Source organism: Diadema antillarum, unplaced genomic scaffold, assembly GCF_040938485.1.
Source record: "Diadema antillarum isolate AM-2024a unplaced genomic scaffold, OU_Dant_1.0 scf00000187, whole genome shotgun sequence".
Lineage (NCBI taxonomy): Eukaryota > Metazoa > Echinodermata > Echinoidea > Diadematoida > Diadematidae > Diadema > Diadema antillarum.
The window spans coordinates 1,108,668-1,129,355 of NW_027271076.1; the positions used below are offsets into that span (position 1 = coordinate 1,108,668).

At 38.0% G+C, this 20,688-nt stretch overlaps 1 protein-coding gene across 1 annotated transcript in view; it reads left to right on the top strand.

Annotated features, from left to right (window-relative positions):
- The first annotated feature begins 6,828 nt into the window (after positions 1–6,828).
- LOC139723367 (cyclin-dependent kinase 14-like) overlaps positions 6,829–20,688 on the top strand; it is a 124,680-nt gene continuing 110,820 nt past the window's right edge. Inside the window, exon 1 of the mRNA XM_071634622.1 lies at positions 6,829–7,095. Within this exon, the coding sequence (XP_071490723.1) occupies positions 7,051–7,095 (45 nt within the window). The 5' untranslated portion in view covers positions 6,829–7,050. The remainder of the gene's footprint in view (positions 7,096–20,688) is intronic.

The window sequence follows — 20,688 nt, forward strand, 5'->3', positions numbered from 1 at the left end:
TTCCATCAAACTATCAAATGAATGTCATTAGAAGTGGTTTTTTTATGTTCCATCAGGAAATGTGGCAGGATGTAGACAACAACATGTTGCTTCCGGCTGGAATTCCCCGGAGAGCAATCAAAAGCAGCAAAGAAAGGTTCATTTTCTATTTCCATTCAAACACCTGAAAGGGCATTGACATCTGGATATTAGAAATGAAAGACCCAGTTTTTTTACCACGTACATTCCGTACATTGACTGGTATGGTTCCTGGTAACCACCCAAAAATTTTATGAAAGATATGAAAGATATCCCATCCTCAATGGCCTGTTTTCTGGAAACTCAAACATTTTTTTTTTCATTTCTTTTTTCTTTCTAAAGCATGGTAACCACCCAAAAATTCTATGAAAGCTATGAAAGATATCCCATCCCCAATGGCCTGTTGTCTGGAAACTCAAACATTTTTGTTTGTTTGGTTGGTTTTTTTTTCATTTCTTTTTTTTCTAAAGCATGTATGCTCGTTTATTTCTCAATTATGTTTTCAACACATGACTCATAGCATGCGAGTGCACGCAAGCACTGCAGTTATATCACAGCTTAATTTCATTACACTTCCTGCTTTTGTAAAATGATTTTGCAAGCCCCACCCCAATCTATTCCATCGAGGAGGTTAAGTGTCAGATTGTAGAATCCCTCATGTTATACTTTGCCCTAGAATTCCCATTGGATACATAGAGTTTACATCATGTTTTAACAAGTTCTTTAATTACCTCCACCAAGGGAGGAGGTTATGTTTTCGTTACCGTTGGTTTGTTTGTTAGTTAGTTAGTTAGTTTGTCCGTGTGCAAAATAGCTCAAAAAGTAGTGAACGGATTTGGATGAAACTTGCAGGAAAGGTTTAGAATGATACAAGTAACAGATGATTAAATTTTGGTAGTGATCGGAGAATTTTGGGGGAATTTATGAAGGATTTTTGATATTTTGGCTGGTAGGGTCAATGAACTTGGGAGTTCAGGCTGGGCGTATTTGAGGTTTGAATGCGCGCACTAAAGTGCGTGCTCGCACTAAACTGCGTGCTCTAGTTTCTGCCAGGGCGAGGCGCGCCGCGCAGCTGAGGGTTTATGACGTAACAAAGGGTTTCTATATTGGGAAATTGGGCGACTTTCAGCACGCAATGCTATAAGTACGTATATGGATGCAAATCACTGATATCTCCATGGAAGAACAAGATCAGTGGTGGAAATGAGCTGCATGCTTGGCGGAGGTCTGCGCTCTCAGAGTGCTTCTCTATTTCGTGCTGTATTTGCTCACTGATTGGCGCACATGTCTGGATACAAATTGTCAATGAACAGAGATTACCTCATCCCCTCTGATATCTATTCTGTCACTATGGCATACCTTTTGGACTATGGCACATTGCAATACCTGAGTGGGCTTACTAACTTTACTACTAGGTCTTAAAAACTACCTTGTCTTTACTACTATATTACTACTAAGTTTGGATGCATTACTTAATGCTAATGAAAAAGCCTGACAAGTTGAACTAGGTGCATGCTCACTTTAATAAAGGGTTAAAAATCAGTGCATCCTCTTTTTGAAAGTGTTGTTGTTTACCTCTAACCTTTATACATGAAATACATCTCATTTTATGCCTTTTATGGTATTTTTGTCAGGAAGAATAGCAGCCTATGGCTCTTCTCATATCACACCCTGCTGCATGGGATTTCCCATGGACAGTTAAAAAGTATTAAGATGGTTTATAATCATGCTTACTGGTCGCAAACTTCCTTTTTGGGGGTATTTACATCCACCAGTCTTAAATGTGAAAATGTCATCAGTTTTATTACAGCAAGTTCAAGTTCGAGTTAATTTTTTCTCCCTTCTCCAACATAATCAATAGCACATACAGTGGAAATGAAAAGTACAATGTGAAAGGAATGTACAATTTAAATAAAAGTGTCAATGGTGGATGACTGTATCTATGTAGGCCTATGTAATATTATGTTAATAAGTGTACATTGTATCTATGCATATACATTTGCTGAAATTTCTTCTTATTTGTCTGTGCATAACTCAGGCATCTATACTGCTATCCAAACAACATATCAATAGCCACATGTTTACCTCTTTGCATTTGGATCTTGTATGTGTATACCTGCCAAATAAGTATCATAAGGGTAAGGTTGCCATTCAAATGTAAATAAACAAATATGTTTAAGAAGGAGAGGAAGAAAAGGAGAAAGAGGAAGAGGAAGAAAGTGGTGAATAAAGACAAACGAGGAAATCTATCTTCCAGGGGTACAGAGAGTGTAATAAGCTCCACATTGTTTTTCCTTCTCATGCTTCCCGTGTAGGATCAATGTCAAGATCCCTGTGTATTTATCATCACGAAGTCTACTCTTTCTTGAAAGTGATATGAACCAAAGCAGGAAATAGTTGGCAGTCTCAAAGAGGAGGGCACATGGGGATCCTCATACAATCTGCTCTTCAGTAAGGGTTGTGGTAGCTGGCTTTATTTATTCCACAAGAAAATTGAAAACAGAGCAAATGAAAAATAAAACTAAACATGAATTATGCATGGCATTTCCCGTCAAAGAATCGTGTTCAAGGAAGTGCTTTTGAAAATCTTTGAATGTTTGTACTTTGTTATAAGATCAATATGAAAAAAGTACCAAAACACAGAAAAGAAAAAGTTAGCAAACACTGTTTACCAAACATGTGAAGTTGGAATGCTTTGAAAGAAATTTTCTTGGTATTTATGTTGCTCTTTTTCGTACACAAGTCCACACTAATTCTCTCCAAAGTTTATTGTAGGAGATGACATGTATTTCTTAATGTGAAAATATGTTGTTCCGTATTAATGTCTGCCTAAACCTCACCGTGTACGCTGTACTTCAGATGATAGTGAAAAGTGGTCGTAGTTTCCTCGATCTGACTTTATCTCTGCGCCGTGATGGAGGCGTCTCATAGCTGCTTGTCGTCGTCAGCGTTGTCATGTGACAGATTAATTGTGGTCGTGAATTTATGTTGTAATTCGGCCACAAGGGTTTTAGTGTCTGAACTGTTCTATAAAAGACACCCCCAACAACAGCCTTGTCCTCCTACGTTTGCTAAAGAGGCTTGTGATGTTCACCCTTGCATTTAGCGGTAGCCCTGAAAAGTAGGGTGAGGGGTAAGCATCTGATACGCAATTGTTTTGACACATCGGTCTCAGGGATGCCAAGTTCAAACAATTTTTATGAGTGAGATTTTCATGACTCGGTATCTCGGCGCGCGTTGTGCGCACGAGCGAGGGTATGGTGTGGGAGGGTTTTTCCCCCCTGTGGCCTCCCACGGTAGGGACTTATAGTTTTTTCAATTTTTAACTGTTAATGGTGCGATCAGGTGCACACTTCAGTGATTATTTTTTAATTATTTTGAAAGACAAAAGGGAAATATACCTTCAATTGCAACTATCACTTTAATCTTGTAATCTATGCTGATTATTATAGGCCCAAGTTGCAGACTTCGCCCTATGCGTGAGAAAAATGGGTGTCATGCGTGAGATCGTGAGATGGCCCTTAAATTCTTGAGTCTCACGCAGAATGCGTGAGACTTGGTAGCTCTGTGGTCTTGTATTTTGTGATAATCAGCTCTAAGCTTCCCCCCCCCCAAAAAAAAAAAAAAGAGAGAGAGAGAGAGAGAGAAGAGCGAACGCTACATTTAATCTTGTGAGATACTCTTTTGTGGTCTAGCTCCTGCAGTGGGTCACAGTAACTGCCAAATGCAATTTTCTTAACCTGCAAAAGGTGTGATCCTTCCAGGGTATGTACATGTATATACATGTAGGTGGCTTATCTCAACAGGAATGCTTGTCTGAAGAGAGCAAGCGATCGGAGGGGGTGATACGAAATACTATCCGTCCTTCTCCTGTATGGCAAGGCGTGCAGTACATATCGCACAGGGTGCAGTGTGAAGAAAGGCTTAAAAACGGGAATTTTGAGGCATTTTCAAGGTCTAGTTTATAGGTGAGTTTGTTGACGGGCAAGCGATCCGTCGGAGTGATATGTAATACTATCCTGGTATCTTCTATATGGTGAGGGTTACGTACTCGGAGGTGAGAGTCGCAGAGATGAAAGGCGGGGTGGAGTGTTCGAAAGTAAGAAGGGAGGGATAATACTGGGTAAAACAGGACGCTGAGGCATCTTCAAGACCTTGTGGAGGAATGCAGCTAAGTTGGCCTGGTGACCTCTTCAACTTCAAATACCTCTAAAATGTAGACTCTCATAATTATTTATTTTATCGTTTATAATAATTTTCTTTTCCTGCTTCTTCTTCTTCTTCTTCTTTTTCTTTTTCTTCTTCTTCTTCTTCTTCTTCTTCTTCTTCTTCTTCTTCTTATTATTATTATTATTATTATTGTTATTATTATTATTATTATTATTGTTATTGTTGTTGTTATTATTATTATTATTTTTTCATTATTATTATTATTATTATTATTATTATTATTGTTATTATTATCATTATTATCATTATTATTATTGTTATCATTATTATCGTCATCTTGGCAATCTTTCGCTACTTGTGATATTCATGTATTATGTGGCTGCATTATAAAAGGGAAACTGAAAGGATTAGTACCTTGCTCAGAGCCTGGAGCTTGTTGTGATGAGTACCAGGTACCTCTCTACGATCGTTGAATTAATGATAACAACTTGTGGCCTTTTCATAAGTGGAGAAGTAGAACATGTAACTCACATAAGTAATTCACGCTTCGGGAGATGCCTCAAGCACACGCCTTTTAAAAAGACAACCACTAGTCTGGTTTTCAGACATATTTACTTTTCTTTCCTCAGTGCTGTCATTATGATATCACAACTAATTCAGGATTGGGAGAGAAAAAATAAATAGGGACTCATTAGTTTTCAGTAGAGTATCAGCTATCACTTGTAAGCGGCTAAAACATCTATTGTTCTTCCAACTTTAAACAGTTTGTTCCAGATTAACCCAAGAGCTGCTAAATGTCTTGGGTTACAAATTATGCTTTGCAAAGAAATAAGATTTATCTTCATGTTGTGACAAGAGATGCATAGAAGACACAAGTGTCTGTCAGGTTGCTCTTCGACATTTCCTTTTAAAGGTCCTGTTTACCTTTGGGAGTAGTGATTTTTTTTTAAAAAGTTCAAGATATTACTTTTGATGCTTATGTGTAGGTCAGTTGTATCACAAAACATCCTATCATATAAAATGTTTGCAATAAAGACTAAAATATGAGAAGATATCACTGTTTTTCTCATTAAGCCATAACTGTAGATGGTTTAGTCTGGAAACAGTTTTGTTATATTTCTATCGTTCACATTTTGCATATTCAACAATACTTAACATCGAGAATGCTGGTTCAAATTTTTACATTGGTTGTTTCTATCCCTAACTCACATTTTAGAACTATATTTTGAAGAATTAATGTTGCGTTTTTTTTTCATTTGCAAATGTTGAAGTATGCCTTTAAGTTTGATGTGCGAATGTGGTTGACCCTGTAACCTATGTAAATTCAGGAAAGAGGTCTGAATGCAAGACTAAACATCAGCCTGTATGGCAGATATAAAGAATGTACTGCTTGACAATGATTCTAATACAGTTGCATTGCTATGATATTTGTCCTTGTTTTCAGCAGAATTTCATCAGCCAGCGAGGACAGTGTTTGATTTGGTGCAGTGTGTTGTAATAAGTGGACCTAGTTTTGATGTTTGCCAGCAAATTTCATCCGGCGAGTGTCGGATTGTTTCTTTGCACCAAAACCTAGCACTGAAAGAGCTCATGTTACACCACATTTTTAAGCATGATTTTTTTTTTTTTTTTTGCAATATGGGACTTACAAGGCAACATCACCAGTAGTTTATTTTGTGGCTAACGACAACCCTGATCGAATAAAAATTAAGTATCATCTTTAAAAACTAAGAATCATCCCATTTTAGTATTAAATTGTGTGATTAATCGAAGTGAGTGATTTCCTCCCCCTGGAGACCATAGGAAGAATGTAATTGCAAGTTGACTCCATTATTGCTAATTTGAGATATTTGTGATTAAAGGTGCCAAAAAACAAAGAAAATGATAAGAAAATATGGGGTAAACTTAATTATGACTTTAAGAATATTCCTTGTCATGTAACAAGTGAGGTAACATTGGACAGGTTTCATTTTGCTTGATCTGATTGTGGATTTGCTTTATGGTGTTTGAAAATTGCGCTTGGTCTGTTTTGCAATCAACCCCTTCATATATACATTGCATTTGTGCGGTGGAGGTAATATTTGGCATGGTGCTATTTTTTTTTTCCAGTAGACTCTTCAATTTCATTAAAAAAACAGCAGTTATTTGACTTAAAAAATCAAAGATTTTAGTTGCCAGGCTGGTCAGGTAGGTAAAGCTGTGAAAGGTCATAACTTTTCTAGGACTGGCTGCGAATATCAAAATCTATCGCTTCTTCCTCGTTTGACCGGAAGCATTTGCTGCATGAGCCTCCTATGGACTTAAGCAGCCTAGAGAGATGATTTTTGACTCGGATGATCAGTTTACTGACACCGAATCCGTCTAGTGAATCTTTTGTGGATAAATCGGTGAAATTCGATCCCGATCCACTCTGTGAGGGAAATAAGCTGGTCTGTGCCAGCTCGTGCTGAGGTGTAGAGTTGTGCGAGATAATGGTTCCAATCAGGAAGCGCGGATGAGTTTTTCAGATTGGTTTTCAAAAAGTCAACTTTTGATTTTGCTGTAGTTCATCACTGAGGCCCAAAGAGCATGGCACTGGCCTTGGCGATGGTATAGCCAAGCCAAATCACCAAGCAGATGAGTATTGATAGAGAAGGAGGTTGCCTGAACATGGCACGGAGTTCTCTTTTGTGATTATTTGATCAGCTGTGATGCATGCTAAACAAGAGTCCTCCGGAGAGTTAATGGTATCATTGCCTTAGCCTCGACAAAATCTATCCCGTCAGCTGTTGCGTCCGACTGTCTGATCACTGGTGTCGTTAGCAATTCATCGGAATCTACACGCAGTGGATCTGTGCCCAAACGCCCGCATCTCACGGATAGATGAAGAAATTCTGGCAAACCGCATATTCTGAGAGCTCGGATTCAGTGAGTTTTCTGGTCTGGCGATAGCCATGATGCCATTTATCGACCCATTGCACACTGATGTATTCTTTACCATGTGCTACTTAGCTCATTTTTCAACTTTCTCATCACCATGTGTAAATACTGTATGATCATTGCTGGCTGGTGAATCAGGAAGTAAAAATCTGCAGCTCAAACCTCGACTTCTGTCTTATGAAGACACTGTTTGACATTGCAGTTGCTTAATTCTCCAAAATGGCTAAACTTTACTGACTAAGCTGTATGTTTATGTTCAAAGGCATGGTTAAACACCTCAGCATACAAACTCTTGATAATACTGCACTGTAACCATCAAGAGATAAATGCTAATAAATCAACTGTGAGTATTTTCTTCTGAACACTTCTGTCTACAGAAAATATAGTGTGAAATCCAGTCACTCACAAACGTGAATTCATTTTAGCACTTTATTATTATTATTATTTTTTTTTTTGTAGCTTCTTCTTTACAAAGTGTCAGAGACCGGTGGTATGAATAATCATGCAGCTCAGATTTGTCAAACTTGAAATAGTTTGCCCTGAAAAGTGGAAGTAATGGTATTTTCTGTTTTTCTACGTTTTGAATCATTCTCTTCTATTTCTCTTCCCGAAAATAAGCAATTCTCTCTCCTTTTCCCCCATCTTCATGGCTTCTGACTGTTAACAACACTTTTATTGTTAATAGTCTAATGTGTCAACTTTCTGTTCTTTTCATATGTTACTACCTAGTGCTTTCTTCGAATACACTTGATTGTTGTTTGTTTTATTTAAATGTTTTTCAAATTATTCTGTTTTGTTGTTAAATGATTGCTGTTTGACTATTGAAAACTCTCTTTTCTCTTTATAACTTGCCTTCATTGCTAAACCTACAGATAAATGCATCCTAACCGAGGTGACTTATTTCTCCAGATTTGGCAGAAATTATCAGTTTGTAAATCATGCTTTTTGTTGCTTCTTTCTGTAAGGTTGTACCTGTATATAGAATGCATATCCTGTCATGTTTAATGAAAAAAAAAATATGATTAAATGCATACTGATTTGAAGTGAGAAATAAAAAACAACAACAGAAGAATGGAAGTAAAGTTCTGTGTATATATCAAATATATTTGAATCAACCCTGATCTTATAGTTCAGCCTCTCTCACAGTGTAGGCCATTTCCTGATGCGTTCATCAATTCTAACTGCACTCTTCAATCCCTCTTCTTCTTATTCAAATTCTTTTTCTCTCTCTTTCTATTTCGCATATGAGAATTCTATTCTGTCTAATCTATTGTGCAATCAATAGCAGCAGGGCGAGGCTATCTCTTGTGCGGTTTTTTTTTCCCCGACAAACAGTCATGCTGATGCTAAGCCTGCAAATGTTAGAAGACATGCATCGCTGTACCTCTCATTCTGAGGTACTCAACCTAATGCCCAGGAACATAACTGTAACTCGCCACACTTTTTAATCAGCATTCATATGATTCCTCAGGGCAGAACAATTTCCTTCAGGCCGTGAGCTGGAAGCCTATATATGGTGATACATTAGAGATTAGGTTGATACAATAATCTCCTATTCATTGGCAATTAGTTTCTGCACATCTGTGCCATTCAGGGAAGAAGGCACTCCAGTGGATGTGCTGACAGTGCTTGGTAGGTTCGTTCACATTTATGGTGGAAATAACTGCCATGTTTCATGCGATATTTGGTAATGTGAATGCAAATACACTGCAAAATACCATGGTATTTAGGTAGGTAATTCAAATTTAGCATGAAATATCCATGCAAAATTTATTGTGTGAATTGTGTCATGAAATACCACCGACCATACAGGGGTGTATTTCTCAGGTGAACTGACACACACTGCATGTCTTTTCATGTTGGAAATGTGCACATGTGCAAAGCTTACCAGAAATACCACCATTTTTCATACATGATAACAGTACTTAATGAGTTACAGCAGCATCTACGACTGTGGTATTTTGCCAACGTGAGCAGTGCCACCAAATCAATGTCGTATTCACTGCCACGATAACTCTGATATGAATGCACCTAGTTATAGGGTTGAGAATGCTCAGTTGTTCAAGTTGGAAGCCAGGATGAAAAGAGAAGAATCGAACCACAGTCAGGCGCACCACAACCCCCCCCCCCCCCTTGCCGCAGTCAAGTCAGTTGATAATGTATTGAATGCCTTAGGAAAGACCACCATTGTGACAGGAGTTAAAGAGGAAAAAGGGAAGAGGAAGATGAAAAACTATGTTGCAAGAGAGAGGAAATTGGTCAGGAAACCGTAAACACAATCCCGAGTGTTCCTTCCTTTTTTTTCTTCTTGTTTCTCTATAATGACTGACCTTGACTTTTCATGTTGCCTAAAGGTTAATGTTACCATTACTTGGCAGGCTCCTTTCTTCATATCAAGTTGATTTTGTAGATTTCTCTATCTATATTGTTCCTGTCTCTTTTCAAAATAGCAGTTGTCAAACTTCAGATCTCACAACAGCGCAATCTTGGCTTTCCTCTGTCATTCTAATGTCACTTTTATTTGTTATTCTCTGGAAATTGTTCAAGTATATGTATGTGCATTTTTTCCATTTTTCAAACAAACTATTTTTTTTTCTAAATTTTTCTTCCTTGAACATTGCAGTAATCTATATATTGATCTGCAGATGTTGTGAGACCTAAATCAATAGGTTACAATTGCTTGCATAGCCAGTGGTAATATTTGCTCTATGCAATTACATGTAAAAAACACTTTGCCCTGATGCTTTGGGAAAAACAAAAACGAAAAAAAAAAAATACTGTGTAAATCTGTGTATGTTTATGTTGAAAAACACCCAAATTACAGGAGTGGTAGGGTAATTAGATACTGTGATACCTCACTTGTTGCATAAAACAAGGCAAATTTCTTGAAGTTGACTAAAATAACCCATTGTTTCTTATTATTTTCTTCATTACTTAATAGCTTTTATTGCAGATATCCCAAATTAACAGGAATGGAATTAACTCTGCGCCATGTGGAATAGAGCACCTCACATTTCAGTGCAAAATTTTGTACCATTGCATGAGTAAAGACCATGCACTATAAAAACATACAAAACCTAAAATGTCAACAGATGTGGTCCACACAGATTCTTGAATTTGGTGCAGAAATGGCAACTATTTTCTTTGAAAAGCGAATGTAGTATGTATGCGAAACCAACCAGTCGAAGTTGTTTTAAACAGTAAAATGAGTGACAGAATGCGCGTTTGTAAGCACGCTTGTAATTGTTAAGTGCAAATGGCAAATGTTTGTTTATCATGACATAAGAGTTGTGCAATGGAACAAAATCTTTGAGTCAATCATGAGTGTAACACTGTGGTCAATGACAATTGGTGACATTAGCTGTGCGATATCCATTTTTGCTCCAACAAAGTTGCAAGACTGGCAGTGGCAGCGTGCAATATGGAACTTTTAACTGTGTGTCTCGTGAGATGTGTTGTATAAACTGCTTTGGACTATCGGAATGCATGTCTCCATAGACCAAACCAAAAAAGAATGTGTTGGCGCAGGAAAGAAATAAGTGCATATATACTCACAGATGCACACACATACATACACACAACACACATGGGATAATTATTCCGTCCCTTTTTTTCCCAAAGGTGGAGTACATAGTGAGCAAGAATGGGAGTGCCTTATGTTGAGAGTGGACAGTCACGGTCAAACTGTGGAATGCAGCCGGCCTTGTATCCTCTGATGGAATTATCGATTGTATGGTGATGCACTCACCATCACTGACTCAAACTCTGCATGAACTTCCCTACGGTCCCCCAACCCCCCTACGGTCCCCCAACCCCTTACCCCTTCCCCCTTCTCCCCCCCCCCCCCCCCCCCCCCCCTCCCCATTATCTGCTCTGAGGCATGAAATGCAATGATGAGCATTGAGATATGACAAATCCAATCAATTCCACTGAAAGAGGCAGTATTTCTGCCTTCTTTTCAACGTAGTCATTTGCACTGCTTAAAATACCAAAATTAGAGTGTGTCCCTCCCCCCATTATGTTGGATATTAGAATGATAGAAATTACAAAATCTGGTTTGAAACAAGCAGTCTTAATAGAAAAAGCAAACTGAAAGCAGAAAGCCAAAAAGCTCGTCAAAGAAAAAGGAAGCATTGATGTCAAGGAATGTCGTAAGTTTATATCTGTGATTGAGTAGGAAGGGGCGAACATACATTGTATTGAGGGTTTAACTCATGTTGTAGCAATACCATTTTCATTTGAAGTGTACGAACTCATCAAAAAACTCATGTATGGTTGCCATTACATTATCTTTTTAATAGACTTTTTTGTGGGGGTGTTCTTTTTTCTGTAGGGATTGAGTTTCTTGAGACTTTTAATGCAAAGGAACAGACAAATGCAATTTCTACATTTTCTTTTTTGAAGTGAGGTCATCATCAAATAGAGAAAATAAAAATTGTAAATGATACTGCACTCATTAAATATCAAGAGATATTTTTGAAGATGTTGGAATGTTCACATATTGGGATTGTTTTGTTTGTTTATTCAGCAGTTTCCAATCTTAGATATTTTAAGTCGATAAAAATTAATGTGTCGGTTTATGCATTTAAACTCATCATATATTGAATATATATTTTGTATATGAATGCATTTTGAATCCGCATTTATTGGGACATCTCGACCAGTACATGTTGATACAGATTAACATCCTTGGGAACCAGGATTATATCGAGTTTGTTGAAATGTGTCTGTATTTCCAGGTTTACTCTCATTTTTCTTCTTTTTTTTTCTTGTAGGAAAGAACATTGATGCGCTTATAAAGGGAATTGTGGGATTATATGAAAGACTAAGAGTGCTGTAGTGTAGGATGCTTATGAAGGCTTTGTAGTTAAGTGGAAAAGCAAATCGCTGCCCAAGGACATTCAGGAAAGGCTGAAGAGGAATTAATGCTTGATAGGTTGATGACGTAAACTCTTGTCACGTATACTGAGAGAGAGAGAGAGAGAGAGAGAGAGAGAGAGAATTAATGTTGTCACTATATTTCTCTATCTTTCCAGCCTTAGTTTACTTTGTGTGTGTGTGTGTATGTGTGTGTCAAATCTTTTTCCCCAGTTAGCTGTTGGTTGACATTTCTGCGGCATTTCTAAGAGCCCTTATAATAAAAAAAAAAAAATCAACAAATGATGTATGAATGCCATCAGTTAATGGCAACCGTAAACTATTTTTGGAAGCAGCATCATTAGTAGTGATGCTGGCGTCTATGTACGGGTGTATTTTTGCTGTAACTCTGAATAAATAAAAGTAAAACCTGTCTCACTGATCACTTATTACTCATTTCATCATTGCATCAATCATAAAAAATGTAAACAGTCTCCACAAAAGTGAAACTTTAACAATATGTTGCAATGAAACTCCCCCCCCCCCCCCATGAAAAAACAACAATATGTCATTACCATTTCAAATCGAGATTTTCGAAAAGCTTCTGTAAATGAGATGTTTTCAGGCATGCTTGGATGAAAATGTATCTCTTTCTGATACCCGCCACAAGAGACCACTTCCCATGAAATGTTAAAATCCAGGCAACTTCCTCTTTCCCGCAACAATCCCAGCGAGTACTTTGATGGGGCGAGGGGAAGCTCTCAATTTAGCTCGTCGATGCCGAACAAAAAAAAACGCCATGTCGCGATCACGTGATGAGAGAGAAAGAAGAAGTTAAAGATACGACTTCCCTGTAGCAGGTCTTGGCACAGATCAGTTTGACACTCTTCCCCCCTCATTGGAAATGTTAGTGGGGCAGCATCCTATTGTAATTGGAGCTGCCCCAGATAGATTGCTACCACTCACCCCCAATCCACGGGATCGACACCCCTCCCACACCCCTCCTACACCCATTTAACTTCTTGTCATATTATGTCCATTTGCATCGTGCAGAAGTATACATGCAAAACCTTTGTATGTGGGTTTCTTTATTTTTCATTTCTCTACAGGCTACGCTCACAGAAGAACCTCTGGGACGTGCTTGTCTTCAATTTTGATTTATTTTTGTAATGAAGGCTTAAGGTTGGTTAGCAGTGCGCCTCCTCCCACTCCTCGTAATGAGATGGGAGGAATGGGGATGCGGGTGTAGGAAGGAGATGAAGTAACCGTTTGTACGACCCTCATGCTGGCATGCACCTGTCACATGATCAAATCACGGGGGTCACATGATCAAATCCAGGAATTTTTCCCAGTGTGGAGTAGCAAGCAAATGTTTACATTGGTGGGAAAGACTTTGGGAAGCTATGATGGCATTTCACCAAAGAGCTTATTGGAGGTTTTTTTTTTTTTCTTTTTTTTTTTTTTTGCCTAGTATTCAGGTTCATTCTCAAAAGTTCGTGATGATAGAATGGAATACTGAGTGGAAATTTTCGCGGTGTTGAAATTTTCGCGCATTTCGCGCAACCAGAAACTAGCGCAAAAATAAAAGCACACAAATATTTTTGCTGGCCATATAATCCTGTGTGCGCGAAACTCTTCTCAGTGCGAAAAATTACTCGCGTGAAAATATCCACTTTTACAGTATGAGGAAAAACTGAGGACATTTTTGTGTGGATTTCGATGCACAAAATTTTTGAGGAGAGATTTGAATTTTTCCCAAATGTTAATGTAGTTGGTAAATGCAGAAAACTTTTGTAAAAGGGAGAGAAGTGCGTATGAAAATGATTTCCGAGAGTTTCATTCTTTTAATGAAAGTTTCATATTTGATTTGACTTTTTTTTGCCAAGATAAATGAGAAAGATATTCCCCATTCCCACTTGAAGAGCTAGCTGAGTTGCTCTATAACGTCCTAGTAAAATGGATTTAGTGAGTTCATGCAGAATTTCAGAGAGGGTTGCACATGGCAGTGTCGAGAACTTGGAATTGCTTGTCCGACTTTGTTTTCAAACTTTCTGATAGTTTCACTGATATTTCTGCAGTGACTGAAGCCACATGTTTGAGGAAACTTCCCTTTTGATTGATTTCTTGGTATGAAAGCAGTTACCATGGCCACCGACACAAATCCTGAATGCTTATTGGCTGTTATTGTGATATTTACTTATGTATTTTGATATTTTCATGTATATAGTCTGTATGCATTGGAAACCAGGGCTCAACACAAACTCACATCATGTGTATACTGTTTGTACTTTACTCAGGTAGCTTATGGTATAAAGATAATCGCTGGATACCAAACATTATTGGAAAAATGTGATCATGAAATATCCCATGAGATACCTCTATCCATAGGACCAAGTTCACTGTACTGTCAATGGGTTTTCTCCATCGTTGTGAACAGGCACAAGTCTGAAACACAGACTAACCATTGGCACGCTCCAGCATCACAGCCCCAGACAGCCAGAATGTTTCTTTGCGTCAGCCATGTCTCGTGGTCTCTCGCCAGTAAGAAAGTGTGCAGAGCCTTTTAACGTCCATCCACAAATCCCAGCCTGTCTGGAAAGCAGTCATGAAGAAGGGTAATTTATTCCAGGAAAAATCCTACCAGCAGTGCACACACCACCACTCGTGCTGGTCTCTGCCTATGATGTTCTGGCTCTATGGGAGCTTAGAAAAGCAAAAATGCAACCAATAAAAAAAAAAAATGAAAAAGACAAACTTGATACTCCCTCCTGTGAGCAAATATCCGGTTGTTTGGGAGAGCCGTGCTATCGTGTTGACATTTAAGTGGAGAGCTGATTCTTGTGTTGATCCTCGGAGAGGGAAATTAGTTTTATGGGAGTTTGGCATTTCGTTGTTGACTTTTCTTTGTGTACATATGATGTACAGATTGTTTTGGGGGACCAGTGGATGAACTTGTGATATAAAAGAGCTTTGTGATGCTAACTGACAGTATGTGTCTGTGTGTATGTGTATGCGTGTGTGTGTGTGTAGAGCACTGCACTTATACACAGAGATGTACAATTATACAAAGTACAATACATTATCATCACAGGACAGCAGAATTGTACTAATGCAGAGATTCCAACTGTTACTTTTTTTTTGCAGTATTTTGTACAGTTTTCTTCTTTTTTTGGGGGGGGGGGTGGGGGTCAAAATACTGCAGGTTTTATTGAAAATAACTATTTTCCGGAATTGCATTACTCCATGTATCTATTGCAGGAAAGGTAAAAAAAAAAAAATCTATCAAGAATATGCTTTTTCTACCAAAAATATGTGGGCTTTTTTTTAGCCCTGAGAATACTGACTGCTGTTTTTGCAAGGTTGTTACTCCTGCTATTGCCTTGTGCCAATTAAAAATCCTTTTGGATGTCATGATATGTAGTCATTGGTTAACTGATGAATAACATCCAGCTATTAAGAATACATGAGAAAAGTGACTGGATTGTAAGTTGAAACCATTAGAAAGTGTGTGGGTGGAAGGGAATTTCACTCACTAGTTTGGTTACCTTTTCATGTTTGTGTGTTCTGTTTTATTTTCCTGTAGACAAGTTTAGCCTCCATCAAGCAGTCAAGACAATTTATACCATTTTAATTTATTGATGTCTTTCCGTCATTGACCTGGATCGGGACCACTTTAAGAGCACTTTACTTTCCTCGTCAATGTTTTCTGTCTTGATACTTGTGGGCCGAAATAATACACAGAAGCTGCAAAGCAATCAAAAACTCAAGTGGAGAAAATGAGGATGCAACAACAACAACTACACCCAGAATAACCACAAATGTTTCTAGATGAGGGAGAAATATCTGAAACCATTCATTTGCTGCACTTGTCTACCTTATCATTTCCCCACAGTCCACCCGCAAAACCTGGAAGAGCAAAAGTGAAACCAAACATAACGTGTTTTTAGTGGCTGCTGCTCGCAACATGCCCATTGATTAAAGAGAAATGAGGGGCTCACACTTTCCACTAATGGCCTTCTGTGCTACATGTTGCATTCACTATCCTAATGGACTCTTTTTCATCAGCCTGGTGTGTGGGTGGATTTTCTCCCGTTTATTTTTATTTGAACATTTCCTAAGGATTGTTAAACAATTGCTTTCATATTGTTTACATCTACCCCTTCTTTTCTTATTTTTACTTTCCCCTTTCCAGTAGTCTTGACTCCGCTGATGTCAGCTTAGATTGAAAATGGATATATGACGTTATTAATGCAACTGATTATATTTCCTCAGTCTATATTTTGTCCTTTCTATGTATATTTGCTGTTTGTTAGTTTTTGCTTTCTGTTTTGTAAGAATATAGAAGTGTGAGAAGCAAAAGGATGTTATCTCAGTGCACTGTGAATGTAGCTAACTGCTCTCTGGCTCTAACAAAACTGGTCATGCCGACACATTGAAAAAAAAAATAAATCGCAAGGTCCTGTTTGCGAAGTCTCCACTGCAAATACAAGACAGGCAAATGCTAAGAAAAGTGAGTATCCAAACTGCAGTTCCAGACTGCAGTGTCAACACACCAAGACAAATCTTGTTGCTGTATAAATAGCAGACATTAATTCCTGTGTGTTACTTAACTTAAAGGATTCTGCATTGAAAGTGTTGTGCCATGTGTCATCTTATGTGGCCAGTTGCTCTCCTGGCTTGTAAATCTCCAGGACCACAGAGAGAATCTTTTGATTCTGCAAATGGAGTGTGATATTTTTCCTGTGCCAGTCTCTAGAGATATAATATATCACATTGATGTGTTGTTGAGAGCAGCCCCCCCCCCCAAAAAAAAAAACACCTTTGTTTTCAATATTTTTCCCCTTCTTTTATGGTAGATCTTGTTCTCAGTGGCATTGGGAAATAGTGTTATCTGAAGAAATACTGTATGTGTACATCAGAGTTACCATGAATCTTCAAGTAAAGATAGAATGAACGGTCAAAGGGCCATATTTAGACACTCACATGATGAATGTGTTGTTTCACCATAACATAGTCTCCATGGTAACATGCTCGATTTTAAGTGGGACCTATGCTCGACAAGCTTGCTTTTAAGTAGGTTCCATCATATTTCTTTAGCATTCATTCTCAGATTCCAATTTTCATAGATCAACCACTATGTTCTATATGTTTGCAATACTCTGCTATGCCTCCCAGCTGGATATCATGTATTGTATTTCATTTTGTCATATTATGTCTCCTAGCTTGATATCATGTATTATTTAATTGTGTTATATTTGATGTATTTGATGTATTCATATGAAAATGAATTGAATTTGAATTTGAATTAACATTTCTAATGCCAATAGATATTCTGTTTTTGTTTTGAGTGAAAAATGATGAAGGAAGTTTTTTGCAACATTTTCATATCTTAGGTAGATGAGTGGTTATATCATACCAATTCCTGTGTAAGTGTCGGCATGTGAGTTAAGTATGATGACGTGTATTTCATTCAAGCAACAAATTGAATGATTTTGGGGAACATTTTGAAAGGAAATAATGTGCTTTATGTTTATATTTTGACTGGATTTGCTTAGCATTCATCATTGATATAATGGGAACATGGTTTTAGAAAGGAAGAGAATATTGTCCTCTTATAATACTTCATTGAAATTGCTTTTAGCTAGAAAGACCATATAAGGCTATATCAACTAGTCAGTCAAGTTATTGCTTTAGTAACAACATGAAAGCAGCAGCGACTACAATGTTTTACAATATTTTTTGCTTCAGTTTCCTGATATTGATTTTTAGATTTGTCCAGAACAGGATGTTACCAATTTATAGCAAGCATGCTGCAAATGGGCATCGAGTGTGAGTGATATGTTCTAAAGTGCTTTGGTGTATTGATTTCTCACTTAAGGCCGGGCACATGCCACTCATGCGCCATTATTGGTTTCCCTTTCTATTTTTTTTTGGGTGTCGCCACGGTGGTGTTATTGCGAGTTAACCTTCACGTTTGATGGTGCTATATATAGCTGTCAACATTGTGTGGTTGTGATTCATTAAGTGCAGGGTTTTCAGGGACTCTTTAAATAACGTGGGTCAGAGATAACGCCATTTTACAAGGCACAGTAGCATTCACTCTGCCAATTCTCTCACTCCAGAATACCACACAAAAATAAGTATGTGGGTCCAACCACGAGGACTGAAGTGAGCTCTGGTATTTTGTGACTGTAATATTGATAATCAAACTTTGAATGCAATGAGAATTTGCAGTGAAATAATTGTTACCACTCTGCCAATATGAATATAAAAAAGTCATATTCCAAGCATAATGAATCTTTTAAATGTGTGAGGTATCACATTATAGTATAAAATGAACATGGTTATCAAATGGCAAATACATAATTCCCCCATATGAATGAGGAAGTACATCACAGAATGTCATATATACCATATCAAAGCTATATAACGTCGAGCACAAAATAATTAACTCACAGAATTTCCTTGCTCATTCTAGATAACACTTGGATATTATGAGAAGTTGTTTCTATTTTCAGATAAAACTGAGTGTTATCTGATACTATGTTTACTTACAAGTAACAGTGTATGAACTTCACAGTCACGAACACTTTCTATTGCATCATATGATATTTTTCCTAATTGTTTTTACCTTTTCATACTTTTTTGTTTCTTTCAAGTGTATTGCATATTGACAGCATAGACAGTTATTGACTTTGTTTCTCATTTCTGTATAGCAGTGTAAGGGCCCTGTCACACTACAGCGAATGCCCAACGAATGCCAAGCGAAAGCCCAACGAATTCGAAAATGTGAAGACAGTTTGCATGTCTGACATTCTTTGAATTCATTAGCTATTTGTAGGGATTGGCAGAGATACGCTGGAGATTTTGGACATGTTTTTAAAAAAAGATCGGCTCCAGCGTATCTCTGCGAATCCCTACAAATAGCTAATGAATACAAAGAACGCCAAGCATATTATGAACTATTCCAGTATTACCAACGGATGTGAACATATCTTCAAGTTTTCTAATGTATTGGACATTCGTTGGGCATTCGTTGGGCATTCGCTGTAGTGTGACGGGGCCTTTAAACTCACTCATTGGTAGTTTGTTCTCCAAATTGATGGTTGTTGCAGAATGTGTTTATACCACTGACATGCAACACTGGGCATTTCACAGTGTTGCATGGCCTGCTTCATTCAGAACACATATGGTTGATAGCAGCCTTTACACTAGGGTAATCAATATGCTTAGAGGAAGGTGCATGCATGTGCAGCAATGTACTGCTCACACTTCTAATAGTATCTCGCTAGTACATCATAGATCATTTGAGATAAGCAAATAATGCATGTGAGTGCAAGGTGCGTGACGCACGCTATTTTTATTCCGCAGAATGGGAATGGGCTCACCTGTGCACATGTCTTGCCATATGCTGGTGCCTAGGCTTGTCATGTTTTACAACTGCCATGTGTCTGTTTTTTATAAGCAGTAAATACCATGTCCTGGCATCTGTTGGGTGATAGTTTGATTCAGTTCCACGTCACTTCGATGGCCATTGCCTCGACTTCACATGGATTTTGGCAAGTCGTTTTCACCAACACTTCGAAATTTCATCATTTTACTAATGTGTGACCGAGACAAAAAAACAACAACAACTGATTCTGACTCAACACAAGATCAAACAGCTTGTTAAACTACTTTTATGTATCCAGGGTAAGTACTACTTCAGGTTCTGTTGTACTTTTAGAGACATTTTTAACAGCACCATGATAGTTTTGGCAAGCTACTCGCCTTATATTTAATCATCAGAATTTTTTGTACTGGTCAGTATTCTAGTATTGGCTGCAAACAAGACTTCAAGCTGATTATAACTTTCTTTACCTTACAATCTTTGGGCATTTTGTTTATATGAAACTATCTTAGGCTGATCATTGCTTAACTCGTTAAGGATGGACGGACTTTACCACAACAGGCATTTCCCATAGACATCTGCCCGAGTATACTCGGGACTTGTCCTCAACGGGTTAAGTTGAGAGTGGTGATCATTAACTCTGCTTTCTTCCAAGAAGCGTGAGGTGGACTCTCGTAATGGCCTCTGGTTGTTTCAGGCTTGATGGTATTATCTTCGGTCAACGATTCACACTTCGATCATCTCATCTTCAGCCAGTGAGTAATTTGATGCTTGACATCTCACTGGTCGGAACCTTTGTAACACCCTGCTTCATTCGCGTATCGAAATTGTGCAGACAGTTTGCTTGTTTCGTCCACTTCCTCACTTTTGTCCACGTCCATTAGTGCTGAGTACATTGCCTCTTCCTTAGGCAGTAGCTGTACCGTTGTTGTAAATGTACTGAATGAGTCTGTGCATTAATGGTGCATCCCCCTATGCCTTTCAGACCTTTGGAACCAATGGAGCAAAAGGCACAGGGTTAATGAGATGTACTGCCAAATCTTGCCAGTGTAAATCAGTGCGCCATATACCAGCCACAGTATCTGCTGCTGGTACCCTTAGCTCTCCACATGTACAAAGTGGAACTAATGGTAGCTAGGAATATTGGATGACATATTTTGTTACTGTTATGCATCCAGTGTGAAGTTCTGTCATTACCTAGAAACAAACAGTGATATTTCAGGTTGCATATTGCCTATGAAATTCAATATTGTATGCATGCAATGCATCGTTTAACTTTAGCATGCCACATTTTTCATAATCTAATGTTCTATAGTATAATATATTAAGGCAGA